At 45.1% G+C, this 15,000-nt stretch overlaps 2 protein-coding genes across 5 annotated transcripts in view; both read right to left on the bottom strand.

The window, feature by feature from the left end:
- rrp1 (ribosomal RNA processing 1) overlaps nt 1-712 on the bottom strand; it is a 19,028-nt gene extending 18,316 nt beyond the window's left edge. The window contains exon 1 of the mRNA XM_080902953.1: nt 584-712. The gene's annotated coding sequence lies outside the window, so the exon portion shown is untranslated. The remainder of the gene's footprint in view (nt 1-583) is intronic.
- Nucleotides 713-1,124: 412 nt separating this feature from the next.
- LOC308409393 (thrombospondin-type laminin G domain and EAR repeat-containing protein-like) overlaps nt 1,125-15,000 on the bottom strand; it is a 21,854-nt gene continuing 7,978 nt past the window's right edge. For 3 of the 4 annotated variants that reach the window (XM_080902100.1, XM_080902098.1, XM_080902099.1), the window contains 8 exons: nt 14,571-14,688; nt 14,380-14,494; nt 13,384-13,567; nt 11,325-11,383; nt 10,379-10,555; nt 4,903-5,081; nt 2,404-2,505; nt 1,125-2,332 (listed from right to left, as the gene is read on the bottom strand). In XM_080902100.1, the coding sequence (XP_080758226.1) occupies nt 2,179-2,332; nt 2,404-2,505; nt 4,903-5,081; nt 10,379-10,555; nt 11,325-11,383; nt 13,384-13,567; nt 14,380-14,494; nt 14,571-14,688 (1,088 nt within the window). In that variant the 3' untranslated portion in view covers nt 1,125-2,178. The remainder of the gene's footprint in view (nt 2,333-2,403; nt 2,506-4,902; nt 5,082-10,378; nt 10,556-11,324; nt 11,384-13,383; nt 13,568-14,379; nt 14,495-14,570; nt 14,689-15,000) is intronic. The other variant, XM_080902101.1, reaches the window with a different exon arrangement.

Here is a 15,000-nt window from a genome sequence, read left to right as displayed (position 1 = left end):
ACTTTCAGAAAGCGTTCAGAGACGTTTCCACGTTAGTCTGTTGAGCAGAGACTCACAGAGGAGCTACAGGTCTCACGGAGATGAATCCTGCAGGTCGAATACAGGGACGAACCACCAGGAGGCAGCAGAACGCTGACACATGCATGAACAGAAGACACTGACAACAACAGGAAGCGTCGGCAAGACTCGAAAACTGTCGACTGAAGATTGATATTTAAATACTGTATATTAAAAAGAACAAGTACTAAAACATCAACACAGACAAAACATATGTAAACATAAACTTGTGCTTAACCTCTGTGACCTTTGAACCTGTGAGACCGTCCCGATGCAGAATAAATCACGCGTGACGGAGTTTCCTGTTATCTTCTGAGCTCGTCACAGAAACTGGTTTCGTCATTTATATGAACATCACATACATATGAATGATGATATTGTTGATTTATTGATGTGCATATCACTTTAATGCTGCAGCTGTTGATGGTTTTAATCACCCATCTACTGCTGGCCATCCCGATCCGTATAAACAAGCTTAATTTAAGTAACTAAACCTTGGAAGACAACAAAAACTAAAGTACTTTACTTGTACTCTATTGCAGTAGAAGTGACGATTGGTCCTGGTTTTTGATTCTCAGAATAATCCTTCTTTCTCTGATTCTGGCCTCAGCGCAGGGTCAACCCCTCACTTCATCGTCCGTCGTAAACTGGCTGATTTAGCTTCTCCTTTAGGTTTGAACAGCAGGGGCGGGTCTTCCTCCTTTCTATTATATCATCCAGATCCATCCCGTGTTTCCAGCAGCCCGAGCTCTGGGCTCACAGGATTATTGTACATACAACGAGGTCATTATTACAAACTTGGGTCATGTTTAATCAGAACATCTCCCACAGGAACAGGAAACACATGACTGGAAATATGGAAGAAAAACGAAGCAGGTCCAGGTAAAGGGAAACACAGCTAGCTGAAATGAAGCGGAATGACCCTTTAAGCTGGCATTTCAGCTCAGCAGATAAAGAGGAAATATCCGTCTCTGCGTCGAGCTTCTCACCTTCATATAAATGAAAATATTCAGCTTTTTAAAAGAATTTATTCAATGTGTAATTTATACATCAATCAGCAAATGAGCTAAAACATAAATAACTGGAAATTACATTTCAAAACACAAACATGCAAAATATTTTCAGTGAAAAAACTGTCAGAAAAAAATATCCACAAATATGAACAAATGTAATAAATAGAGTAAAAAATGCCCAGAGTGTCAGAAAACATCATATTTATTAATGAAACGTGAAGACTGAATGAACCACACGTGTAAAAACAAACTGCTGAACAAAGCAGAGAAAAACACTTGAACATGTGGAGAGCTGATGGGACGGACATCTGGACCTCCACCAGATGTCCGTCCCTGACGTCTGTCCACCGACAGACCAGAGACACAGACGGGCGGGACAGGAAGCAGCGGCGTGCCGCTCTGTCTGATGATCGACTGAACCCAGTGACATGAAACGGGTTCCCTCAGAGTCTCTGAGGGAACCCGCAGGGTCCCATCTCAGGCCTCGTTTCATTTTTGTATATATGTTTTTGTATAAATAACATTGTGAGAACATGTTTCCGGTTAAAGGCGCCTTTATGCAGACGACACGGTGCTGAGATGTGTTTCAGCTGCAGGAGTCACTGGAGGTTTTTCAGTAAGCGCTCCGAGATCTCTCAGCGTTGGTGTTTTCCTTTAGGAGGAGATATTCGTGTATCCGGGTGAATGATGCTCTTTTGTTTAGAGTGCTTATTGAGCACTTGGTGGAAAATCTGAAGAAGGCTGAGACCTGTCTGTTTTTAAGTTTCATTGTCTCAGTGATATGTTCACGTCCATGATTCAGGGAAACGGGAGGTTCTCTGAGTGTAATCAGCTGACTTAAAACTGGACAACTTTCATTTTTGAGTCATCTGATGATTCATTTCTGAGGTTTATGGCTCATACAGGGTCAGAGAGGCACTGTCCTCGTCAGCAGAGCTTAATGTGACTCGATGTCCAAACAGCATAAATGGATCTTTAATCTTTGGGGTTTTCATCGCTGGATTTAAATGATGTTCTCCTCGGGATGAACTCAGGATTCAGCTCACAGGAAGTTCAGTCCACTGAATGATCACATGACCTCAGAGGAGTCTCTCCAGGATGGTTTCACTCAGTAGTTCCTCAGTTTGAACACCTTGCTGAGCCTGGACTTGGCGCTGGAGTAGATGAGGAAGGAGCCTTCGTCCGTGCTGAAGTCCTCCCAGTCTCTGCAGCCGAACGTGGGCAGGCTGTGGACAGGAACGAAGCCCTCATAACCCTGCCACCTAAAATCACACACAGAGGTCACCTGAGCTCAGGAAACACGTCACACCTGAGCAGATGAGCACTTACGCACCTGTAGACAACGCTGTTCAAAGAGTACGAGCCGCCGTCGTGAGAGTTCGCCACCACCAGGAACTTTTCATCTCCGATGGTGAAAAACTCCCAGTCCAGCGCACTGAACACACGAAGGAGGAGAACAAGACGACACACTGTGAAGAGCAGCTGTTTCTGGGATTTTTACAATGAACCTCTTCTTTAAAATATATTTACAGTTGTGGTCAAAAGTTTACATACACTTGTAAAGAATAGAATATAATGGCTCTACCGAGTGTCCCGTTATTTCTAAAACTCTGATTTTTCTCTGATAGAGTGATTGGAACAGATACTTCTTTGTCACAAAAAACATTCATGAAGTTTGGTTCTTTAATGACTTTATTATGGGTTAACAGAAAAAAGTGATCACATCTGCTGGGTCAAAAATATACATACAGCAGTGCTAATATTTGGTTACATGTCCCTTAGCCATTTTCACTTCAATTAGGCGCTTTTGGTAGCCATCCACAAGCTTCTGGTTGAATCTTTGACCACTCCTCTTGACAGAATTGGTGCAGTTCAGTCAAATTTGATGGCTTTCTGACATGGACTTGTTTCTTCAGCATTGTCCACATGTTTTCAATGGGGTTTAAGTCAGGACTTTGGGAAGGCCATTCTAAAACCCTTATTCTAGCCTGACTTAGCCATTCCTTTACCACTTTTGATGTGTGTTTGGGATCATTATCCTGTTGGAACACCCAACTGCGCCCAAGACCCAACCTTCGTGCTGATGATTTTAGGTTATGTTGAAGAATGTGAAGGTAATCCTCCTTCTTCATTGTCCCATTTACTCTCTGTAAATCACCAGTTCCATTGGCAGCAAAACAGCCCCACAGCATAATACTCCCACCACCATGCTTGATTGTAGGCACGGTGTTCTTGGGGTTGAAGGCCTCACCTTTTCTCCTCCAAACATATTGCTGGGCATTGTGGCCAAAAAGCTCGATTTTTGTTTTGTCTGACCACAGAACTTTCCTCCAGAAGGTCTTATCTTTGTCCATGTGATCAGCAGCAAACTTCAGTTGAGCCTTAAGGTGCCGCTTTTGGAGCAAGGGCTTCCTTCTTGCACAGCAGCCTCTCAGTCCATGGAGATGCAAAACACGTATGACTGTGGACAATAACACCTGTGTTCCAGCAGCTTCTAATTCTTGGCACATCTGCTTTTTGGTGATTCTTGGTTGACTCTTCACCCTCCTGACCAATTTTCTCTCAGCAGCAGCTTGCGTTTTCTTCCTGATCTTGGCAGTGATGAAACAGTGCCATGCACGTTATACTTACAAACGATTGTTTGCACTGTTGCTCTTGGGACATGCAGCTGCTTTGAAATGGCCCCAAGTGACTTTCCTGACTTGTTCAAGTCAAAAATTCTCTTTTTCAGATCCATGCTGAGCTACTTTGACTTTCCCATTGTAGCGTTTGTGGGCGTTTGTATCCAATGAGCCCTATTTAATTGGCCTAAGAGAAGTCACCAACTGTAGTCACTCATAATCACTCGCAAGAAGTTAAGAGGCCATGCTATGAAGCTCAGTTCACTGACAACTTTCTAAGTCACCAAAATTGCTAATTCATGTTGCTGTATGTATATTTTTGACCCAGCAAATGTGATCACTTTTTTATGTTAACCCATAATAAAGTCATTAAAGAACCAAACTTCATGAATGTTTTTTGTGACAAAGAAGTATCTGTTCCAATCACTCTATCAGAGAAAAATCAGAGTTTTAGAAATAACGGGACACTCGGTAGAGCCATTATATTCTATTCTTTACAAGTGTATGTAAACTTTTGACCACAACTGTACGTTTTCAGGTCTTAAATTAACTGAAGAAAGTCCCGAAAAACAAAGAAAAAAAAGATAACATGTTTCTACAGCTAAGCTTAGAAATCCTCAAAAATGTCCAAAAAATGACTGTTATAGTTCAAAAACAATAAAAAAATAAAGTGGAAAAGAAAGGTCATCAATATCCTCACAAAATATTATGAAGTATAATAAATATAAATGAACACACATGTGCACATGAATTAATATAAATATAATAATATGTATTAAAAAATTATGTTCATAATATTTACGAATATTTATGGAATAATAAATAAATATAAAATAAAATAAAAAATTCAAAAATTCAAAACTAACAAAATCATCAAAAAGTGATAATAAAAAAGAACGAATAATGCAAATATAAATAATTGAATAAAGATATAAAATACTATGAACAAAATGTTGAAAAGTTATTAAAATGTGTTTTTTAATAAAATGTAAAAGATCTCAAACGAATGAATAAAATTCCAAATGAAACCTTAAACAAACATCAGGCCTCTCGGTGCTGATGGCTTCCTTTTAATGATCAGCAACGTTTCCACAGTGACTTTGAAATAAATGTTATTCATCCTTTAATCTTCGTGCTGCTCCTTTAATCTGCAGGTAAAAGCAGGAAGTGTATCTGAAGACATGTTAAATGAGCCCAGGTGTGACGCTCACCTGTGTGTGAGGATGTCCTGGAAGCGGATGAAGGTCTGTGTGAGCGCGTTCAGTTCGTACACGGTGGAGTTGATGCTGTAGACACTCGTGCCACGATCAGGGATCTTCTGACTGTTGGCGACGGCGAGGAAAAACCTGCCGTCGATCTGAAACGGCTCCCAGTCTGTCGCTCCGACTGTCTGCGGAAAGAAGGGGACACTCAGAGAACCAGGGTACGAAGGGTAACCCTCTGATAATCCTACACTTGGTGGGAGGGGCTTTGACTGCAGGAGTCCCTTCAACGCTGCTTTTAGTGGAGAAAGAAGAACTTCTCCTTGGCATGGTGGATGCTGATTGGCTAAACTTGGAGAAAACAACCACAACACGCTCTGTTTTCAAAACTCAGGGAAGCCAGAGGAGATGGAAAACAACAAGCAAGAACCAGAGTGACTCCCATCACCCTCTGGAACACAAACTTGGAGTAATCAGGACCCTACACCACCGGGCAGAACATGTTCCCTCTAAGCCTGAAGGGAAAAAGAAGGAACACACACATGTAAAGGAAGCACTCAAAACGTGCGGCTATCCTAAATGGGCGTTCTTAAAGTCAGCAAAGAGGCACAGAAAAGAAGACCAGACACCAGCGAGGGAGGATAAGAAGGACAGACGCAACAACATTGTCATCCCCTATGTAGCCGGTGTATCAGAGAAACTCAGGAGAGTTTTCTCCAAGCATGACATCCCGGTGCATTTCAGACCCAGCAACACACTCAGACAGAAACTGGTTCACCCGAAAGACAAAACGCCAAAACACAAACTTAACAATGTGGTGTATGCTGTACAGTGCAGCGAGGAATGCCCAGACCTCTACATCGGAGAGACCAAACAACCACTTCACAAGCGCATGGCACAACACAGAAGAGCCACCTCCACAGGACAAGACTCAGCAGTCCATCTGCATCTAAAGGTCAAAGGTCACTCTTTCGAGGATGCCAATGTTCACATTTTGGACAGAGAGGACAGATGGTTTGAAAGAGGAGTGAAAGAAGCATCTATGTCCACTGTGAGCGACCATCTTTGAACAGAGGCGGGGTTTACGACACCAACTCTCTGCCATCTATAATCCAGTTTTGAGATCCCTTCCCAGACGCCTTAACGCCCACTCACATCCTGGGCCATCTGACCTCAGGAATTCACATGATAAGGTGGGGCCAGGTTTCACAATGAACTCACCCGAAACTCTGGCTGATTGGGACCCACGCCCAGTTTCCCACCTTGGCTCAGGCGATTAGAGGATCATCAGGGGGTCCTTTTGTCCCTCTGTGGGGGGAAACTCCCACTAGGTTTATATCTGGGACTCTCCACCATTTGACCTTAGAACTGAAGAAGCTTCTCGGACGAGAGGTGAAACGTCTTCAAGTAACTTAAAGAAGTCCAGACGCTTTTCTTTGCAAGCTCCTTTGACTACGATGACCTGGATGACTGAGAACCTTCACAGACAACCAGAGTGATGCTAAAGCTGAGTGCAAGCAGACCCAGCTGCCTGATCGTCAGGAGGTAACCGGAGCATCATGGCCTCCGTGTCTACCTGGATCCCTGTGTGATCGGACTGGGCTGGTTTTCACTCCCTCTGCTTAAACGGTAAAGGAAACAGGGTCTGTGTCCTCGGCAGGAGAGGGATGTGTGACAGCCTCAGATTTATAACGTTAACTGGTGACAGTGTGAACACACAGCTCACGTCATTAGGATGAGAAATGAGTCCATCAGAGGAACAGCTGAGAGTCAGAGGCTGAGGCGGTTTGGACACGTGCAGAGGAGGAAGAGTGGATATACGGGACGAGGATGATGAAGCTGCTGGGCAGGAGGAGAAGAGGAAGATCTGCACTGCAAAGAAGCTTAGCGCACACAGCTGTTAGGGTTAGATGAAGATTCCAGCTCATGTGCAGTAAGTGTGACCAGGATCAGTCACAGGGAAAAGCATCAGTTGAAAGTAGGTGTTTTCATCCCTGCTGCCTCCACTCGGGTGGGTGAACAAGTGTGTCTGCATGAATGTCAGACGTATGTGGGAAAGAAGAACTCGTCTGACTGCGAGGATGAGCCTTCTATCATTTAAAACACCAATGAGCACTGTGTAATCTATTACTTTGAATAGAGTAACGACTCCATCACTGCTTGTGAGCGTTGGGCTCACTGTACACACTGATCCATCCATTTTCTTCCACTTATCCACGGCAGCAGCCCAAGCAGAGAAGCCCAGACCTCCCTCTCCCCAGCCACCTCCTCCAGCTTGTGCCAGGGAACACCACGACGTTCCCAGGCCAGCCAAGAGATATAATCTCTCCAGCGTGTCCTGGGTCTGCCCCGGGGCCTCACCCAGGAGGCATCCTTGTCAGATGCTCAAACCACCTCGACTGACTGCTTTCAATGTGAAGGAGCAGCGGCTTAACTCTGAGCCCCTCCCTCTCTAAGGGCGAGGCCAGCCACCCTTCAGAGGAAGCCCATCTCAGGCCGGGCCCGGGGAGCGTCTGGTGGACTTTGGGATTCACTGACACATCACAATGAACTAAGGAGGCAGCTTTTAAATGAAGTCATAATTCAGTGCTTTATACGTTACTGTGAGACTATGAAACGCTCTGCTTCGTGCTGCCTGTGTGCAGCGGCTCGTGCAGCCTGCAGGGGGAGCTGGCGAGGTCTGGCTGGGTCTGATTGGAGCTATTTGCGGCTCCATTAGTCGTGTTGATGTCTGAGCAGTTTAATGCGTGCTGTGCCGGCTGTCAGCAGCTGAATTACAGGTTCAGGTGGTTTCATGATGCTTTAACATGTTTTTGTGGTTTTCAGAAGCAATAAAAGACTTCTTCAGCGCAGCTGGAAACCCCCTCGCACACATGCATTAATTACACTGCTCTGGTTTCCTGTTTCATCTTTGACATCAACAGACTGAAAAACATATTTTCATCAGCGTAAGATGATTTTTATGACCTGCTTTCATGTGCACATCTGTCACCACATTAATGTTTTAAACAAGCAGCTGCGTCTGTGCAGGCATCGCTGTTTGCCAGGCTGCAGGTACACAGCGCTCATCATCATCACCACCTTCACCCTGAAACCCCACACACTGACTTTAATAAGACCGTTATCTTTGGTTGTTGTCACTGCAGGAGCGAATGATGCGACGGGTTCTGGGGAGGAGGAGCTAAAACAACTCAGAGCGGGGTCGAGAGTAATGGCAGCAGGTAGGTGTGAGAGTAAGTCAGCTCCAGGTGAACCTGAGATCACGCTAACAACACTGAAGCTCCAAGACCCTGCAGATATTAGGGGCGGGGCCTGTTTGACTGACCGGTGGATGGCGACACAGGCGGCTGTAGCTGCTAGCTTCACCTGAACTGGACCTCTGCACCGTGTTGACATCATGTGACCAGTAACATGGCTGTACTAACAGACCGTCCAGGAAGGCGGAGCGGCAGTTTGGTGAGAGAAATTTGAGCATTTTGATTGGATGTTAGCTGATTACTCACACTCTTCCAAATATGGTAAATTTTTCCAAAAAACAGCTAAATGAGGCTAAAACGGAGGCTTCAGAGAGCGTGATGTCACAATGGATACATCCACCATAATCCAGAGTAAGCGAGGTGAGGACGATCCAAACAACCTGCAACGTGCTCCTGTGATCCAGGATCAACGACGACCAAAAAAAACACTGAAGCTCAGAAATTAAGGGGCAAAAACACAGAAATATCAAGTGTGGCTGGAAAACAGCGTTTACCTGCAGAGGCACACCTGCACCAATCAGAGCCCGGCTGAGAGCGAGGTGTTTCCCTGAAGCTGTGAGTCAGCGTGGTATTTTTACCAGCCTGTGATTTGCGGTCGGGCAGCGTCACGCCGCTGCTGTTATCATGTGACTCACTGACAACATCCTCATTGTCATGTCTGCTCTGACATCTGCCAGGACTCACCTGGACAGGTAAGCAGCACCGCCCCAGCTAAAAACATCCTGAGGGGGGCGCTGTCCCGAGTTCATCCTCTGAAGAGGACGCACAAGATGAAACAATCCTGTGAGAATAAATGTGAGCGGACATGTTTCACTGTCCGCGAGTTCAGTGTCACAATAAAATAATCCTTTAAAGTTTGGCTCATATCGCTGAGTTTCAATATGTAGGATGATTAAACGATCCCAGATAATAAAAAAAGTTTGATTTATCGATGAAAAAGATCATTATGTGACAGAACTTAATAGATATGAGAAAAAATATCTTTCTTCTGAAATGTTTGTCATAAATCATTCATGTGCGAAGAAGCTACGTCTGTCACGTGTCCAGGTCTGCCAGACAGGAGACGCAGCATCTCAGGACTTCCTGCTCCATTAAAAATAGAAATAAAAATAATAAAAATAAAGTCTCATTTTTAAATGTTCTTGTCTGTAATTCAATCAAATAAAACAATCTACAGTTATACTGATAATCTCCATAATCAATCAAATCTATGTCTCTCATGTTCATCACTTTGACCTGCTGACAGGTCCTGCAGATTTATCAACTCAATCTTAGTAATCGGTGCATTTACTCGAATCCTGGGAGTTGAGAATAAAGAGATCGGTGGGGCTGTTCTCACAGCTGCTACAATAATGTTCAACATCCATGTTAGCAGGAAGTTAGCGAGATAGTAAAGATGACACACCACGGTGGTTAGCTGCAGAGCTGTGGTTAGGCTAATGCAAACAGATTAATTAATCTGCTGCTGGTTTGGATTACTCTGTGAAAACGCCCTGATCCTCAGCTGACACACCTGAGCTTAAAGACGTGCTGCACGTGACCAGAGCTGATGAACAGCAGGACGAGCGAACGCGTCGGTTTTATTAATGATGCAAACAGCCAAGGTCAACAAGCAGGCAGATTACTGAGTACAGATGACTTCATGTTCAGGAAACGTCTCTGGAGGAGGGTTTAACCAACCACGAGCCTCACAGCTGAGTCCAGCCTGCTTTGTGAACATGCTTTCACTGTCAGTCATCTACAGTCACCCACTGGTCGCTGCATCAGTGCTAGGAAACTAACTGCATATAAAAGAAGGATGTGACATCACCGCTGGTTAGTGAGGTCATGCTGCGAAGCCACAAACTGAACGTTATTGCTGTCACCGTGTTTAAAACCAGAGGTCCCTGGTGTGCAGTAGATCTGACTCGGAAACTGACCGATGCTGCATTCTCATTGGCTAATAACTCACCAATGACCAAACCCTATGTTGCTGTCCTCTGTGACTGTAACTGGACGATAGTTTCCAAAATGAGCTTCATGTTTCATTTACAGCTGAAACATGAGGGAAACATTCACTGAGCTCGAGTCAGCTGAGCAGGACACTCACAGACAACCAGAGGAGTCGCCCCCTGCTGGCCATTAAACGTTAGTGCACTTCCTCTTTGGTGTAACATTTCAGACCAGGAAGGTAAAAGGTTTACGAAAGCCGACGGTGGGGAGACCCTGAAAGACAGGCAAACACTGACCTGGATGCTCTGGAAGGTCTGGAAAGAACCATCCAGCCAGACGTAGATGGTGGAGCTGATGATGGTGGTTCGACCGTCAAAGGTGTTGGCCACCACCAAAAAGTGGTACGGCCCCACAGTAAAGAACTCCCAGTCGTAGGCTCCGGACGTCAGCAGAGTCTGGTTCACCTCAAATAGCTGCAGAGACAGGAGGGACGGGTTAGGACCGAAAACACGAGGACAGAGACGATCAGGAGCATCTCCTGAAGACCTTCTATGACTCTGTGGTGGCTTCTGCTATCTTTTATGGTGTGGTCTGCTGGGGCGGCAGCATCTCTGCTGGGGACAGGAAGAGACTGAACAGGGTGATCCGAAGGGCCAGCTCTGTTCTAGGATGCCCTCTGGACCCAGTGGAGGTGGTGAGTGACAGGAGAACGGCGGCTAAGCTGTCATCCCTGATGGACAACATCTCCCACCCCATGCAGCAGACTGTGACAGCACTGAGCAGCTCCTTCAGTGGGAGACTGCGGCACCCACGGTGTGGGACGGAGAGATTTCGCAGGTCTTTCCTCCCCACTGCTGTCAGACTCCACAATAAAGACTTTAACTGATCAAGCACACACATCCATACATATGCAATAATACTAAGTGCAATAATCCTTTCTGTCATCGTTGTATTTTTACTCAGTTGTATATAGTATTTGTATTTGTATTCTATTTTTATCTTATTGTATATTTATTTTATTTTATTCTACTGTATATAGTATATCATTTTATTCTATTCTGTACAGTTGTGTACTGTATTTATTCTTATTGTATTCTAATTTTTGCGTCATAACTTTTGCACTGTCCACTTCCTGCTGTGACAAAACAAATTTCCCACGTGTGGGACTAATAAAGGTTATCTTATCTTATCTTATCTATAAAGGACAGGAGAAGATCTCATGTTGTGACTGAACAGCAGCACCTTTGTGTCGGGGTTCCACCTGTAGATCACACTGTGGATGTTGTGGTTGGAGTCTCTTTCTGAGGACACACAGGGACACATTGACATGATTTCGACACTTCAGTTCTCGTCCATGTGATCACAGAGTAAAGCCAGAGAAGTGCATCCAGCTTAGAAGAACGAGTCGTCTAACAACGAGAAACACAAAACCCATCACATGAAATCTCCACGGAGATTAGCCTCAACAAAAGGGAATCACCGTCAGCTGCATCTCACACCTTCATGTAATCTGATTACATCTCTACAAAACCCTGGAACTGAGTCTCTATTTGTTTTTTGTACCTGACCAACACCAGATTATCTTCAGGAGCAACCTTGGCTAATTTCTTTTCAGAGTGACTAAGATGATGGACTCTGATCTGCAGGACCGTCCAGCTACCAAATGCTCAGAAAAACACAGGTCTGCGAATCACTGTGGCTGTGATAGAACAGACTGATGGTTTGGACTGTGCTTGGTGCAAAGACACAACCTCATTCAGTTTCTGTTTCAGGTATTTTACCCACAGACTAACAGGTAGAGATGACGACGGACAAATAACATGTTTGACCAAACTGTTTGGTTTACGGTTGAGACGAGTTTCTAATCTTCACCCTCGGTATGGAGCTCTCAGAGCTCTGTCACTGTTTGTTTTCCACGTGTTAAAAGCTGAGTCGTGCACAGATATTGCCATATTAAAGTTTGTCGTTGATGCTATCTGAAGGGTGTGTGTCAGTACTCATGGAGGTACCTGCAGGCCTAAACCTGCCCACTTTAAAGTTCTCTGCATGCAGACCGGAGGTTTCCTGGATGCACGTTTGTGAGAGGGATTAGCATCCATGAAGTGAAAATAATCCACGTGTTTAGTGATCCTGGTTTGTCCAGTTACAGTTTGAGTTCTGTGAAAATGAAGGAAAGAAATTCCTAAATGGTTAAAACAGTCATGGCGGTGATGTTCAGACCTGTGACTCGAATAAAGTCTCATTCAAAATCATTTCATCTGAGTTGACTTTTTTCTACAACACAAATGTATTTGAGTAAGTTTGGATAGTTTGGTTGGAGACACGACTGCAGACGACCTGTTTTTAAATAAAGACATTAAAATATTCTTGTAAATGCAGAAGTTTGAGGTTTGAACCATTAATGAATCTTTAAAATATCCCGTCTGAGTTTTCACAGCCTGCTAGCAGCTAATTATTTACCCGGCACAAAAGTCCCTTCATAATCTGCCAGTTTTTGCTCGTTTCATGTATTTAGCAGATAAAGAGGACAGAAAATCAAAGTTGGCCCATTTATATCGAACGTGTTGGTGCTGAGGTGATTTCGGCCGGTGCGCTGTGACTTCACCATCATTCAGAATAAACACGAGCTCAAACAGAGAGACGGCGCACAGAGGTGTGTGATCTAACCACAGTACACCTGCACAGCCTCAGCCTCAGGAGTGTTTTATCTTTACAGGAAGTGCACACATGAATGTGTTTGAAGTGTTTACACTGACGAGGAGATACGAGCTCTTCAAAGCTCCTGTTTGGTCAGGTGGAAACCTCGTATCTCCATCATCAAAAAGCCTCGTTTTAACCTTTAAACCCATCAGAAACGACCGGCTGCTCTGGAGCTCCTCATCCCGCTGCAGACACTCGTTAAACTCAGATACTTCCTTCACTGCGGAAAATACCCTGAACATGAAGGAAAATCAAATTGAACGAATAAATACTGCCGATCAGGAACGTTTGATCCTGAAAGTTCATCTTTGATCTGGAAATAAAAAGAAAAGTTTTATTAAAGGTTCTGTTTGCAGCATTTTTATGCATGAAATGCTTCGTTGGCCTCACAGACTGCAGGAGAGGGACATCTCGGGGCACAAAGAGCCGACGCCACTCTCCATTTATTATTTTAAAATTTTGATTAACTCGTGGCCTGATGATGTTCTCCTGTGGAGACAACAATGAGCTCTTATCCTGGTTTTGTGTGATGCCCCAGCAGCTGCAGTGATCCATTCATTTAAAATGAAAAAGACTGCATTACAGTCCACTTCCTGTTTACCTCGTCTGTGATTGGCCACGACCAGGAAGCTGTGGTTGTGAATGCGAAAGGCCTCCCAGTCCTGGGCAGTGTGAGTCTCCAGAGTCTGATAATGGACGAAACGCCGCCGCCGCCGATGCCACTGATAGATGACAGACCGCTCAGACCCCGCCTCTCTGAAGTTTGCCGCCACCACGAGAAAAATCTGAAGGACAGAAACACGGAGATGGATTTGGTTTAACATCACAGCGCCGAGCGGCCCTGCTCAGCTTTCACTGAACGACGACTCACAGAAGTCTGTGTGCGCTGCAGTGACCTCTGACCTCTGCAGAGACTGTTCCTTTACACACTTCTCTGAGTTAACAGGACTGAATACCTGCACACAGCTGTGTGTGTGTGTCACACACTGTGCAAACAAGGCCAACACAATGTGCACACAAGGGTTCAAAGAGAATCAGCCTCAGATCTGTTTGTCCTCCTGTCCTCCGCCCTCTGAGCTCTATCCACTCCACGACTCTCAGCTGCACCACCGGATTTATTAATCATGTTTTAAATGTTCTGCCTGTTTCGCTTGATTAGATCTGATCCCTCTGGCCTGATGGCACTTTGTGTTTTCTGTCTGTGACAGAAACAAGCTGCTTCGTCCACCGACGTCCACGCCAAGGACCGCACACGAGTGTGATGTCAGACAGTATTGATTTTATCCAACAATAAATCGCATGATGGCACAAAGACATTTAGTTTCTATGGTAACAGCCAACAGAAGGACAGTTAGCGATTAGCTATAACTTCTCTCTGTTGTCAGCATGTTTACGTCGTCAGCTGACGCTCATCTATACAAAACACACGACACACAGAACATACAACGATCCGTGACTGTCGCAGTGACAGTGGGAGCTCGTGTCGTGCATCAGTCACAGCAGCACGGTGCTGGCTGCTCGTAGGCCGTGGGTGGAGCTAAGCCCACAGCTTTGTGCTGAGCTCCTTGTACTCCTCGTCCATGTTGGAGGCGCTCACCTTGTTGTCGATGGTGAAGTGTTTCCAGGATCGAGCCTCCTGAGTGCTGATGTTCTGGTAGAGCTGGAAGGAGGCGTTGGTCCACCTGTAGATACCTGAGCCGGACCGAGAGTCCCTGCCAGGGGAGACATGAGGGTTAGACTGAGAGGACAGAGACTTGTCCACAGCTGTTTCTGCTGCCGTGTTATTACTTGTTGGCTGCAGCCATGAACAGGCCCTCAGACGGGATGGAGAAGACCTCGACGTCCAGGGTCTCTGAGCGGGTGTACAGGTCCTGGTAGTCCTCCACGTAATCCAGACGCTGCTTACCTGCACAAACAGGTGATACAGCTTACATGGACAGACACGTCGCAGGCACATGGCATCATCGTCAAACCAGCCCCATCCCAGCGCTACGTTCACATGAACCCTCCTACACTCTGCTCCACTCCAACAGCAACTCAGGAAAAGTTTACTCTTCTCTTTACAGCAGACAAGTTAATATTATACCAGATCCTCTAAAATCATAACAATGTGTTCCTTTCTGGTTTGGTTCCAGAGGAGCTTTTTTAAAAACCTGAACCGTTTAAAATCATCATTTCTAATTTCTTACATACAGATTTGGCATCATGTCTATTTAAA

The sequence above is a fragment of the Rhamphochromis sp. 'chilingali' genome (genome assembly GCF_963969265.1).
Source record: "Rhamphochromis sp. 'chilingali' genome assembly, chromosome: 14".
Lineage (NCBI taxonomy): Eukaryota > Metazoa > Chordata > Actinopteri > Cichliformes > Cichlidae > Rhamphochromis > Rhamphochromis sp. 'chilingali'.
This window is presented reverse-complemented; position numbering and strand designations above follow the sequence as displayed.